The sequence below is a fragment of the Perca flavescens genome, chromosome 19 (assembly GCF_004354835.1).
Source record: "Perca flavescens isolate YP-PL-M2 chromosome 19, PFLA_1.0, whole genome shotgun sequence".
In the NCBI taxonomy this organism is placed as follows: Eukaryota; Metazoa; Chordata; class Actinopteri; order Perciformes; family Percidae; genus Perca; species Perca flavescens.
The window spans coordinates 8,387,371-8,400,134 of NC_041349.1; the positions used below are offsets into that span (position 1 = coordinate 8,387,371).

At 40.7% G+C, this 12,764-nt stretch overlaps 1 protein-coding gene across 1 annotated transcript; it reads left to right on the forward strand.

Annotated features, from left to right (window-relative positions):
• The first annotated feature begins 2,538 nt into the window (after nucleotides 1-2,538).
• LOC114546207 (butyrophilin subfamily 2 member A1) lies at nucleotides 2,539-9,591 on the forward strand. Its single transcript, XM_028564895.1, has 6 exons — nucleotides 2,539-2,587; nucleotides 5,055-5,405; nucleotides 7,310-7,526; nucleotides 7,610-7,674; nucleotides 7,795-7,914; nucleotides 8,926-9,591. Exons 1-6 carry the CDS (start codon nucleotides 2,539-2,541, stop codon nucleotides 9,516-9,518), a joined length of 1,395 nt encoding a protein of 464 aa, XP_028420696.1. The 3' UTR covers nucleotides 9,519-9,591.
• Nucleotides 9,592-12,764: the final 3,173 nt, after the last annotated feature.

Consider the following 12,764-nt stretch of genomic DNA (forward strand, 5'->3'; position numbering starts at 1 on the left):
TGGATGCAAGGACCTGAAGATTGTTGTATGTCGGCTGCGTCCTCTTGTGGTTGAACAGAGTGCAGCTGTTTATGACGACATTGTTCATGCAGAGGAAGAGGAAAGAAGATGAAATAGTACATTTCAGACTACGCGTGAAGAATGAGAGCGATGAGCAGAAGGGGATGAAGGAAAATTACGCACAGTTCTGCCATGTCTTCAGTTTGATGTGGATCAGGAGTGATGTTTGGCACCGGGTGCAGAATAATTCAGACACAATGGATAAAAAACCCAAAAGAGTAGACACAGTAACTGACATAACCGCTCATTCCATGCCTTAGCTCCATTAATTGAAAATGATGTTTGGCCATAGGTGGTTTTTCTAAAGGAGATCCACTGGCCTGTAATGGTTGCATCATGTCACAGTGAGCCTGAGAAGCCTGTTCATGTAAACACTTAAATGCAATGTAGTTGTCAAATCTGGACACATTCAGATCTCTCAGCACGTGACAGTGATGTGATCTGGTTGGACTTTTAGCCAATATTTTCAATGCACAATTGTAGAGTCTCTCTAATGGTTTAGTCACATACCGACTTTCCTGCGACCGTGAGGTAGCACAATAAATGAGGTATGAAAAGTTGTCGTGTGCATAGATATTTTGGCAGCGGCAAAAGTTAGACAGTCTCTAATTAGTCTAAATGAATATAAGTTGGCTTTTATGGTTCTGTCTAAGTTTTTCACCTGTTTGTCAAATTTCAGTACAGCACTATTTTAAAAGTACATTCCACCACTGAAAAGCACACTTCTCAAGCTTGTTATTTATTACTAATTATATTAATTGGCATGTATTATAGGTTGGTGTTCTTTGAGGACAGGTTGCCTGGAGACTTAACAAAACAAAACATATGTAGCCTGAGCGGCGGGCCCGTTTAGTCATCTGTTTGTTATGTCATTAATTAGCTGGAGGCAAAAAAAGAAGCGTCCTCTCACTTTCAACTGCTTTTGTTTTCAGCCAACTTAACATGCGTAAAACTTTGTATGAAGATAAAAAGATTCAACAACTAAGAACTAAACTGAACAACGTTTCACAGACATGTGACTAACAGAAATGTAAAAATGTGTCTGTGAACAAAGGATGGTCAAAATCAAAAGTTACGGAATGTTACGGGGAATACATCCTCCTCCCTCATGTGGTACCCTTCCATGCCCCACAGAAATGTTGGGGAATTTGCAGGCGCCTTGGTGGAAGAGTGGGGTAACATCTCACAGCAAGCACTAGCAAACCTGGTGCAGTCCATAAGGAGGAGATGCACTGCAGTACTAAGTGCAGCTAGTGGCCACACCAGATACTGACAGTGACTTTTGATTTTTGACCATCCTTTGTTTAGGGATACATTTTTCCATTTCTGTTAAGTCACATGTCTGTGAAAGGTTGTTCAGTTTAGTTCTTAGTAGTTAAATCTTTTTATCTTCATACAAAGTTTTACGCATGTTAAGTTGGCTGACAATAAAATAAAAGTTTCTTTTTTTTGCTGAGTATATAATACATCCAGATCTGGTTACAAAAACACGGCAGTGAGGCCAACAAAAGTTAGAAGGATACAGATGTATAGCCTGTTTTCTAGTACAGTAGCAGGGGATTTCTGTTACTGGATACATGCTGTATGTCATAGATACTTAAGATGAAGATGATTTGTTTCCTACATAAATAAACTTTACAAATATGTTACAGCCTGCAGCGAAACCTCATTGAAGGCAGTAAAAGACGTGTTGTGTTGGTGGTGTTGACGCAGTTGTCAAGTGACACTTTAATGAAGAAATTTTAACATAGCAGGAATCAAAACATGAACCAGATCAACCGGTTCGTCTCCTTACAGCGGCTGGATTTGTGAAGAAACTCAACAGAGGTTTTGAACATGTTTTAACCTGCAGTATAAAAGAATATAGGCCTGAAGTTACCAAGGAATGTTGGGTTTAGGTTTGCTTTTAATCACTGCATGTTTGACACTGGGTGGGACGCACCGAGGGATTTGTTACAAATAAAATACTGGGCCAAACTAGATTTCAAAAAGGCGACAGGATGTGTGAAATATCTAAATTCATAACAAATAGTTCTTGAAAGGAAATGCAGTGCAATCAGGATGACATCAGGGGCTGAGATAGGACAGCAATTAGATGATAACTGTCATTTTAGATTTCAGAAGTTGCAATAAATTTGGTCACAGAGCAACGCACAGAGCTGACATGTAAACGGGACAATTTTATTAACATAAACAATGTCTTGACAGCCATGTAAACAGCTTAGTCAGAATATCGTCTTTTTAGGAATTAGGGCAAACCAGAATATCATGTGCATGTAAAGGTAGTCAGTGCGTCACTGGCTTTTCCCAGTGATCTTAAACGTACTATAAAGTCAAGCCCAAATGGGAAGTTCTCTTTTCTTCTCCACACAGTTTGACTCAGCTGCTCTACTGCTGACCTGCTGGAGTATTTTACTCAAACTTTTCATGTTTTTAATTCTTCCAGCAAATAGAAAAAACAGTTTTAGTGTTTTGGTGATGGATTATCTTCTGTTTCTGCTCACCGCTCTGCTGCCAAGTTGTTCCGGTATGTAAGAAGTTTATTGTAATTTTAAGTGCAACGTTAGTCTTTAACTGATATAAATGTGTATAAATCAATGGTGGAATTTAACTAAGTACATTTACTCAAAAATAGCAAAACATTGCCGGTGCAACACAGATGTCTTCTTACTTGATGATTTTATTTCTAAAGGTGCATAACAGTGACTAACGTTTCGATGTGTGGTTACATCTGATGAAGATGTACTGACGATGATGAACTATATTGAACTATATGAACTATATTTGAATGTGTTTCCTCGGATTGTAAATAAACCCTGCTATCAGTGATGTGTGAAGTGGCCTGCCGAGTTATTGCAACATGCCAAAGGGTTTTGCAAGGACAGATTTAAACAGTAAAACACTCAGAAAGCACTTTGTGTTTGCGTCACACTTTAATGACTCAGCTGATATCAGAGGGATTCCAATATGATCAAGCGGATAAAAACTGTGTGTTTACATTTCAAGTGTTGAAGTTTAACTAAGTAGCTACATTTATTAAGCATGTACTCCTAGTTGAATCACACTAACATAATCCAGGGTTTCCTCCACAGACGTTGTTTACCCCGGTGGAAAGTGTCTTTTTTTTCCGAGAGGGCAAGCATGAATGTAAAGCCAAATGTTTTTTGTGATAACAGAGTCATGGTAGGAGTTGCGAAATTGAGATTCCACACAGATTCCATAGGGCTGCACATTAACTCAGTGCTCAAAGCTAACTGGTGATTTTAAAAATATGACTAGTTCTAAATTTACAAACGAGCCGTCCCACTGTAACTGTAACTGAAAACGTCTTAAAAATACATTAATGAAATTTGACAGAGACTAAGCTTGGTGGGCCACCGGGCTTGCAAACACTGGGGGTAACCCTGTAATCTTTCTTCACACCCCTTTAAAACCATCCATCCTCTCAGTCTAAAATGTGTACCTGGTGCTCCTCAAAAGAGTGTCCTTTATCCTTTTAGATGTAAGTCAACTGCTGAGTCTTAACTTGAAGTGTTGGGCCATGCGTTTGTGTAACGGTTGTTTGGCTTCACCAACACACATGTCTGTGCATTTACTGACTGCATTGGACAGCATACTAGACTGCTTTCCTTGTGTTTGGGTCCGGTTTTTAGGGTGGCTCAGTATCTGTCTTTGTGTGTTCTTAGGTATAGAAAACACCAGGATGTAATGTTTGTTAAAAATCTCCCTGATAAGAAGATGCTTGTAAAATGTAGCCTAACCAACTAAACAGTGGCATTTTTATGGCCTTTTAATGCATTCCTAGCTTCCATGGAAAGAAGCCGGCTGGTGTTTCTCAATAGTGTTGATGCCGTTAGGTGGTGCCTCCCATTATCATTAGCGAGAGAAATGGCTGAATCACTATTGATACAATTTCATTTCATTTACAGTCATGTGAAAAAAATTAGGACACCCATGCTAAAGTTGACTAAAAAGAAGAATAAAAATATAATCTTTTGGAAATTGATCTTAATGCCTTAATTAAAAAGTGAGGAAAAATCCAATCTTTAAGGACACCAATTTTCTTTGTGAATGAATAATGTATCGTAAATAAATAAATGTTCTTCCTTAAAATACAGGGGGCATAAGTAAGTACACCCCTATGTTAAAATTCAGGCAGATTTTTATTTTTAAAGGCCAGTTATTTCATGGATCCAGGATACTATGCATCCTGATAAAGTTCCCTTGTTCGTTGGAATTAAAATAGCCCCACATCATCACATACCGTTCAACATACCTAGAGATTGGCATGGTTTTATTTCAGCTAGCCTAATAGCTGGTTTAATTTGCATTTAGAGATAATTTTATGAAAAGTACCCCATGCCAATCTCTAGGTATGGTGAACGGTATGTGATGATGTGGGGCTATTTTAATTCCAAATGCCAAGGGAACTTGTCTTTGAGTTGTGACCGGTTCAACAAGAGTCTTTAATTGAAATAATTGTTAAAGGCCTGAAGGTTGCGGGGAATACCTAACTCTTTGAAATGTCTCGGCGTTGTACTATTCCAACAGCCAGGTTTATTAAATACACAACTAATCTAAACTAAACAGCCCTGTGATGAATCCTACCTTCACCAGTGTTGTACTGGCTCCACCAAAGATTTATTCTGGGATAGGAGAACAAAAGGCTCTGCATTGTGTGCATTTCTTAAACCTATCACAAGTTCTGGACGCAGCGATGTTGGCTCTGCAAAATAGTCTCGGGAAGGAACTTGTTTTGGTGGAACATTTGCACCCCACAAAAGAAAACTCCACATCCAATATTAAATGAAGTTAACTGTTGACACAATACAGTAACGTGAGCTATTTAAATTAGCTGGATACACAGTCGGGTGCAAAATAGGAATGATACATGCGTTGGTGTACAAAGGCAATTGCGCTGAGTGCAAGATGGGGCCCAATAACCCAATGTGTAAAGTATGTCTTGAACTTCTTTACCTCTGGTGTCTCCCCAGGAGAAACCTCTGTGGATGATACAGCGAAGACGGTCCTGGCCTTTGCTGGCGGCGCTGTCCTTCTGCCGTGCAACTTCAGCCTCCCCGCCAACGCCGACGTCCCAACAGTGGAGTGGTCCAAGCAAGGCCTGCATCCCGACGTCGTCTTCTTGTACCGGTATGGCTACGAAACTCCTGAGGATAAGAATCCGGACTTCTGGTACAGGACGAGCCTCATTGCAAAAGAGCTGAAGAACGGAAACTTCTCGTTGAGGATCGCCAACGTGCGGCTGTCCGATGCGGGGAATTACCGATGCAAGAGGCTGATGGGCAACATCCCCCACGACGTTACAGCAGTGGAGCTGGTTGTGGGTACGTCCTGTCAAGTTTATTCATCTGGGGATGAAAAACCATCGTCTGAAAAGTAACCAAAGCTGTCAGACAAATGTAGTGGAGTAAAAAGTACAATATTAACCTCCTGAGATTTAGAGAAATACAAGTAGAAAGTAGCAGAACATGGATATACTCAGGTAAAGTATTTCAATTTTGTACTGAAAAATTGAAAAGCACACTGTGTTAATTGTTATTAATTATATCAGGCTGATGTTCTTTGAGGACAACCCTGGTTTCCTGGAAATTTAGACACCTACATCCATCTGTTTGCTTGGCCAATCATCTGCTGATGTGGTGGTAGGAAAAACACAGGTGTATTCAAAACTATTACTGATGGCTGCATTCCACTTAGGACAGGCCCTGGTATTAAACCATTACTGATGGCTGCATTCCACTTAGGAGAGGCCCTGGTATTGTGCATGCTGACTCACTGAAATAGCTTAATGAGACACTTGATGGAATTGAATCGTGTAGATCCAAAGAGTTTTTATTCGGGGGGAGGGGTCCAAGACCCGGTGCTAATACGGCACCGGTGCCTTAACGAACGTTATCTACCGGACCGAATAGAAACGCGGATTTCAGTGCCTTATTTAGGTGCCACTAGGTATCACAAGCCAAAACTGACAATTAAAGATGTTACAGATTTACTATCCAACACGACCGGGTGTGGTAGCTGTAATTAGTAATAATTACCTGCCTGTGTCCACGCACATGGTAAGGGAGTGTCACAAACCAAGCCTGGCAATAAAGACTATTAGAGATTAACCACTCCTAGCCATGTTGGGTAGGTGTATAATATAATTATGAATGGTTGAAATGCCCTCGGAAGTTCTGCATACTTCAAATGTTTAAATGATGATGTAATGTCTCACACAGCCAGATAGATTAAATGGCTTTAATAAGTATTGTCCCCATTAATATGTAATGAGCATTTGATGGAACATTCAAAGGTCACATGTTGTGGGCCCCTGAATGGCTCGGTTGGTGGAGCGGGCGCCCATATGCGGAGGTTTGCTCCTCGGCGCAGCAGGCCCGGGTTCGGCTCCGACCTAGGGACATTTGCTGCACGTGGTTCCCTGTCTCTCACCCCTTTAGTAGCCGCTTTCCGACCGGAGGGATTTTTGCAGTTCCTAGAACATAAAATTCCTAGAACCCTTTTTTTCTTGTGTTCCGACTGGACCAATTTGGGGATTGTTAAGATCCTCTGACCACAGTTCCTGTAACTCTTTCAGCTCCTACTTCAGGGCAGGGTCTCTTCGCTGTTCCCTTTTCAGCATATGAACCGAGGTTAACGAGGGTCGGGTTTCCGGTACAGACAGACCAACAATGGGACAATTTAAACTATTTTTGCCATCTTATTCATCACTAAATTCACTTCTGACAACGTTTTAGGCGAGAAATTAACTATTTAGTCTTTCAAGAAATCGATGCCAAATTGACAATTTGCTTCAAAGTTTTCGGAGTTGAGAAGCTCCATGAAGGGAGAAAGAGATACCCATTTCTCTTCAGGAGACTTGTTTAAATTATGACAAATAGGCTATGTACATTAGATTTAGTATTTAGTTCATACTTTTTTGGTGTATTTGTTTTCTGATTTTAACGCTATAAAGACCATTGCCGTGCTTGCATCACTCCCTTACCCCTCCTATAGTACCTATGGCCACTTGGCCAGTGCGAATGCAAATGGTAAAAAAATGGTTTTGGGGGAGAGTAGTTAGTAGAACTGCTTAGAAGTGGACTTTTCCTCTAACTACATCCCTGTAACTACTTGGTCGGAAAGTGGCTAATGTTTTCAGCTGTCCTGTCAAATAAAGGCCTAAGAATGCCCAAAAGATAATCTTAAAAATAAAGGTCACACGTTGCAAATTCCTGTTTTTTTATAGTTGCCGTTTCTGAGCCAAAAGTCTCGGTGACGTCAGCTGAGGGTGGGGGGGTGACTCTGCAGTGCGAGGCCAACTGCTGGCTGCCGGAGCCGCAGATCAACTTTCTGGATGAACGGGGAAAACACATCCGTGCCGAAGAACCCAAAAGAGATGAAGGTGCCCACAAATGTTTCACTGTGACACGAAGAGTGACTCTCCAGGATGCTGCTGCCAACAGGTTCAAATTTCAAACTTCAATTCAGACTCTAAAAAAGGCTTTTTGGTTCCACTTTTAAAACGTAACTACTCTTTTCCTCACAGGGTCACCTGCAGAGTTCACCAGCCGGAGACCAACCAGACCAGGGAAACAGAGATTATCATACCAGGTACACTGCCACTCTAACTCTCTGTACGGCTGGATTGCCAAACACCGTGGGGTTTATAATATTTGATAAAATATGTCAGAAAATTGACTCACGTCAGCGTCTTTTTCATTATCCTTTCAGTTGACGGAGGGCGGTCCTGCTTTCTGCCGGCTGCCATCGCTGTCAGAGTGACCATTTTACTTCTGTCGGCTCCATTATGTGTGTTAGCTGTCTGTCTGTGGAAGAGATGTGGCAAATCTGGTAAGTCACGAACACTGAGACGGTACTGCATTTGGCCTACAGAATCACTCAGTTAGAAAAAGCAGTAAAAGTGCAAATCTATTTTGCATGGAGTTTGACTAGCTGTGTGCTCTCTGTGTCTGCCAGGTTTTCGTGTTTAAAACCACAAATCATTGAACGTTACTTGAGGTTAAGATAGGTAAACTTTATTATCCCCTGGGGAGTATTTAGTTTCACAGACAGCAATGAATAAAAGACAAAATGACATAAATACAGGGGTGCACAAAGTTTGCTGGCTGCCTATTGCTCCCTTGAGGGAATGGTTAAATGCAGAGAACGGATTTTGCTACATGTATGTGTATGTGACAATAAAGTACCTTTACCTTACCTTACCTTCATTTGATTAAACCAGAGAGATATGATAAACCGGAATAGTCCTTTTTAATAAAAGATTAGTTTGGGTATTGACTAGGGCTGTGCAATAATTGAAACTTCAATGGCAATTACAATTCCGGCTCAAAAACAGAGTAATCGAGAAAACCAATTATTAGGTTGTACAAGTAAACTCTTACTTTGTCTCGTGTTAAGAATGGGGGAAAAAAAACATATTCAAACGGGAAAAGTATTAAAGGAAATATCATAGTTCATGGTGTTTTCGCTGTTGATTCAAGTTTTTTTTTTTTACTTCAATAAATGCAACATCTTTCCAAAAAAACAATGAGCAAATGTGTTGAATAATCGCAATTTCAGTATTGACCAAAATAATCGTGATTATGATTGTTTTATAAAGGGGACTGATTTTACATGGGTTAAAAATGCCAGAGATAGCCAAAAGGCTATTTTTTGAATCTGTAGTCCCCTGTCCACGGTGGTAAAAAAGGCTTTTTAAAATACAAATAAACAAGAAAGACTACACAAACAGAGCAGAGCTTAATGCAAAACGAGACACAGCACAGAACCGGAATAGTACTTCAATCAAAGTCATCATGTGCATATTAACGTTGCATATTTTTCTTTTTTGTATTCACACAGCGGAGGGACAAAAATGCCCAGTGACCAGACAGTCGTCGGACCAAAGTGCAGTAAGTGGCAGCTCTGAGAAACAGTTGCTGCTGCGCTGCGTCAAGGTAGAGAAGGCCGACTGCGTCGATGAGAAGCTGACGATAGAGGACCTCCAGACGAAGCTTCGCGAGAAAGAAGAAACAATCCGCCAGCTACAGAGCGAAAACAAATCTCATCTAAGTCCGGTTGTTTGCCAGCACGACCAGCCGATGCTCCTCCGCAAACCCGCAGATTTCGCCGACAGCAGCCCACAGAAATCTATCGAAGTACCGCAGAAAAAGACACGAAAGCCTGGCATTATGAGGCAGAGCAGTGATCCGTCGCCCGCCCCCCCGGTCTACAGGTCCCGTCGGAGCAACAGCAGCCCGGCTCTTTTGAACTTCTTGACCAGTTCTTCTGCTGTCAGCGCTTCGAAGATGAAGCTCTCCAGCATCGGCCGTTCGAAGAGTGAAACTCGTGACAAGCCTCTTCCATTCGCCAAGCTTCAGCGCCGACATTCCTCGGTGTTTCCGCCGTCTAATAACCGCTTCAGACTCCTGGCAGATTTAACAGAGGAGCCATAATAATGCTGTCCTTACACCAAACAACTTTTCAAGCAATTCCAGTGTCGGCAGAACGGATATTTGCTAACTTTCCCTTAAGGTACCAGCTAACGATAGCTAGCTAGCTAGATTTTTCAAATGGTGTATAGTTGTAGTCTTTCAATCTGTGACCCTTCAACATCCCCAGTCTTTACATATTATGACGGTCTTCAACGTCAGATGTGAGGTGGTGTCAGAATTTAGTCTTTTCAAAGTCTGTTCTGAGTCTTCTAGTGTCTGGTAGGCATTAAGGCCCTGACACACCAACCCAATGGCCGACAGTCACTCAGCAGAAATAGCTGTTGGACTGATCATTCGGCTTCCGTCGGTCCAAAAAGTGTCTCGGAACGCGCCGAAGCGACGCCGACTTGAGCGTACGTTCTGCGCGTGCGCGAGACGTAATAACAGCAGCCAGCACTAAACTCTATTGTCGCCCAAAAAGTGAAAACCGGAAACGCGACGAACGCGTCACACGGGTCTTGCTTCTCCCAAATTTCAAAGCCGACCATAATGACGGCTCGTTTGAAATACGATCTCGTATTTTACGAAAATAGTTAACGAAACATTTCAAGTGAGAAATAGGCCATACAGTTGCTGAATCTGTCTGGGGTTTTTTTTGATCGACAAAGGTCAGTTTAAAAGATTTTCGTCAGATTTTGAGTGGCTTAGTCACGCTCATCCCGCTCGCCGTTTCCGGTAAGTGTTTTAACATAAGTGCACTGATTCACTAGTCAAGGGCTAGCACTCCACCAATCAGATTGGTCATCGAGTCCGACTGATTCAACAAGTCAAATCAGCCCAAATTAAAGGTGACGGCTCCTCCGACTGACGACGGCACGGAGCACACAAAACAGAGACGAGTCAGACTGTCCGACGGCCGATAATCGGGTTGGTGTGTCTAGTGTGAGAAACTAGTTAACGTGAAAGTCTCAAATGCAGACACATAAAGCATGTTTACTCTTTACTAGTCTTGCATTGCCAGCTCTATCTCCACAGCGCTGTGGAGTAAGGTCTGGCTACACCACAGATGCATTCTGGGATAGGAGGAAAACAAATGCTCTGGGTTGTTTGTATTTCTTTAAGACAATCACAATCGTCTTGGACGGTACTAAGCTCCAAAGGGAGGGTTGTCTCAGGCACAGTGAGTTAAGGAAAACGAGTGTTCATGTCCCGGAAGAAGTTAAGGAGAAAACACAAGGAGAAAACATACCAATACCAATTTTATGAGAAACAAAAATAAACTACAACACTACAGCTACACTACACTACAAATCGTTTTAGATATTTCTCAGCCTCTACTACGTGAGCCCTGTCTGCCTGCCTCTATGACGTGAAACATTAGAGCCAATCACAACAGTCAAGTTCCTCCCTACATCTCTGACTTGATACAGCTTCATACTCCCAGCCGTAGTATGAGGTCATTAGGTCAGAGGCTATTAGTGGTGCACCCATTTTAACACTAAAGGGGATCAATCATTCCAAGCAGTGGCTCCTAGGCTGTGGAATGACTACCCTCCCTCTCTACGTTGTATGAATTCTGTTGAATCTTTTAAAAAGCAATTCAAGACTCTGCTATTCAAGTGGGATTTTAGTTAGTCGAGGGGATTTTATGGTGGTTTGTTTTGGTTTCTATTTTTATTTAAATGTTCTTGTATTTTAATGTATTGTCTTACATTTTATTGTGAAGCACTTTGCGATTTTTATCTGTGAAATGTGCTATACTAATAAACTTTACTTACTTACTTACTTACAAACATTATAATCTTGGTAGAAGCATGCTGCGTGCATATTTGCTCACTGACGCTGATGAGATTTACTCCTCAGGTACCCAGGCCGAAAGAGCACAAAGCCAAACACAAAGCAGTTTATGATTCATAGAAAACGTAGAATAGAAGAGTCTTTATTGCAATTTTACTAGAACGAAATAGAATGCAGTCCTTTTTGTGAAAAACATTTTTACGGAGCGATTGTTACGGAGCGATTGTCCTACAAGTAGGAACCCAATATACAAGTATGAACCTGAAAATGAGAATGATATGGGACCGTTAAAAGAATATTTTGCATATTGTAATGTTTTACAATAAGATGTCTGGGGTTTTATGTAATTAAGTATTCTTAACGTAATTTCTGTACAAATGATGTAAACAGGAATTGTATTTTTGTACTTTCTGCCTTTTCTGTCCTCTACACTTACACAATAAAGCACTTTGTTTAATTTCAGTGCTCCCTTCATTCACACAATACAAGATGACACCTGATGACACACAAAGTGCGCCACCTGGTGGATCACTTCTAACAATGCAAAACCTCTTTCTGCTTTCGTGTTGTATGTTTTTATCCACCAGCAGCCAGAATTTCAAAACCTTTCCAATAGGTTTGATAGATATTTATTTATTATTTTCAAAATTAAAAAAAATGTCTTGCAAGGATTTGCAAGATCTGCATGGATTTCAAGCGTTTCTTCAGCCACTTCTGTCTACAACAGTTGAAAACCCTTTTGCAATTATGTTAAGCACATTATGTAATCTGAAAACTGCTGCCCTGATTACTCGACTTGAGTCTGTTGGTTGGACAAAACAAACACATTTGTGTTGAACTATTTACTTTGTAGATTTTCACTGAAGGCATCAAAACTATGAATGAACACTTATGGAATTATGTATTTAACAAAAAAGTGTGAAATAACTGAAAACATGTCTTATATTTTAGATTCTTCAAAGTAAAAGCCACCCTTTGCTTTTGTTGATACAATGCAAACCCTTGGTGTTCTCTCAATGAGCTTCATGAGGTAGTCACCTGAAATGGTTTTCACTTCACAGGTGTGCTTTGTCAGGGTTAATTAGTGGAATTGTATCCCTTATTAATAAAAAAGCAAAGGGTGGCTACTTTGAAGAATCTAAAATATGACTAAATAAAGACATGTTTTCAGTTATTTCACACGTTCTTGTTAAGTACATAATTCCATATGTGTTCATTCATAGTGTTGATGCCTTCAGTGAGAATCTACAATGTAAATAGTCATGAAAATAAAAAGGAAACACATTGAATGAGAATGTGTGTCCAAACTTTTGGCCTGTACTGTGTGTATATATATATATATATATATATATATATATATATATATATATATATATATATGTGTGTGTGTTAAAAAAACAAACGTAGTCAGTGTGTCACTGGCTTTTCCCAGTGATCCTGAACGTACCATCATGTCAAGCCCAAATGGGA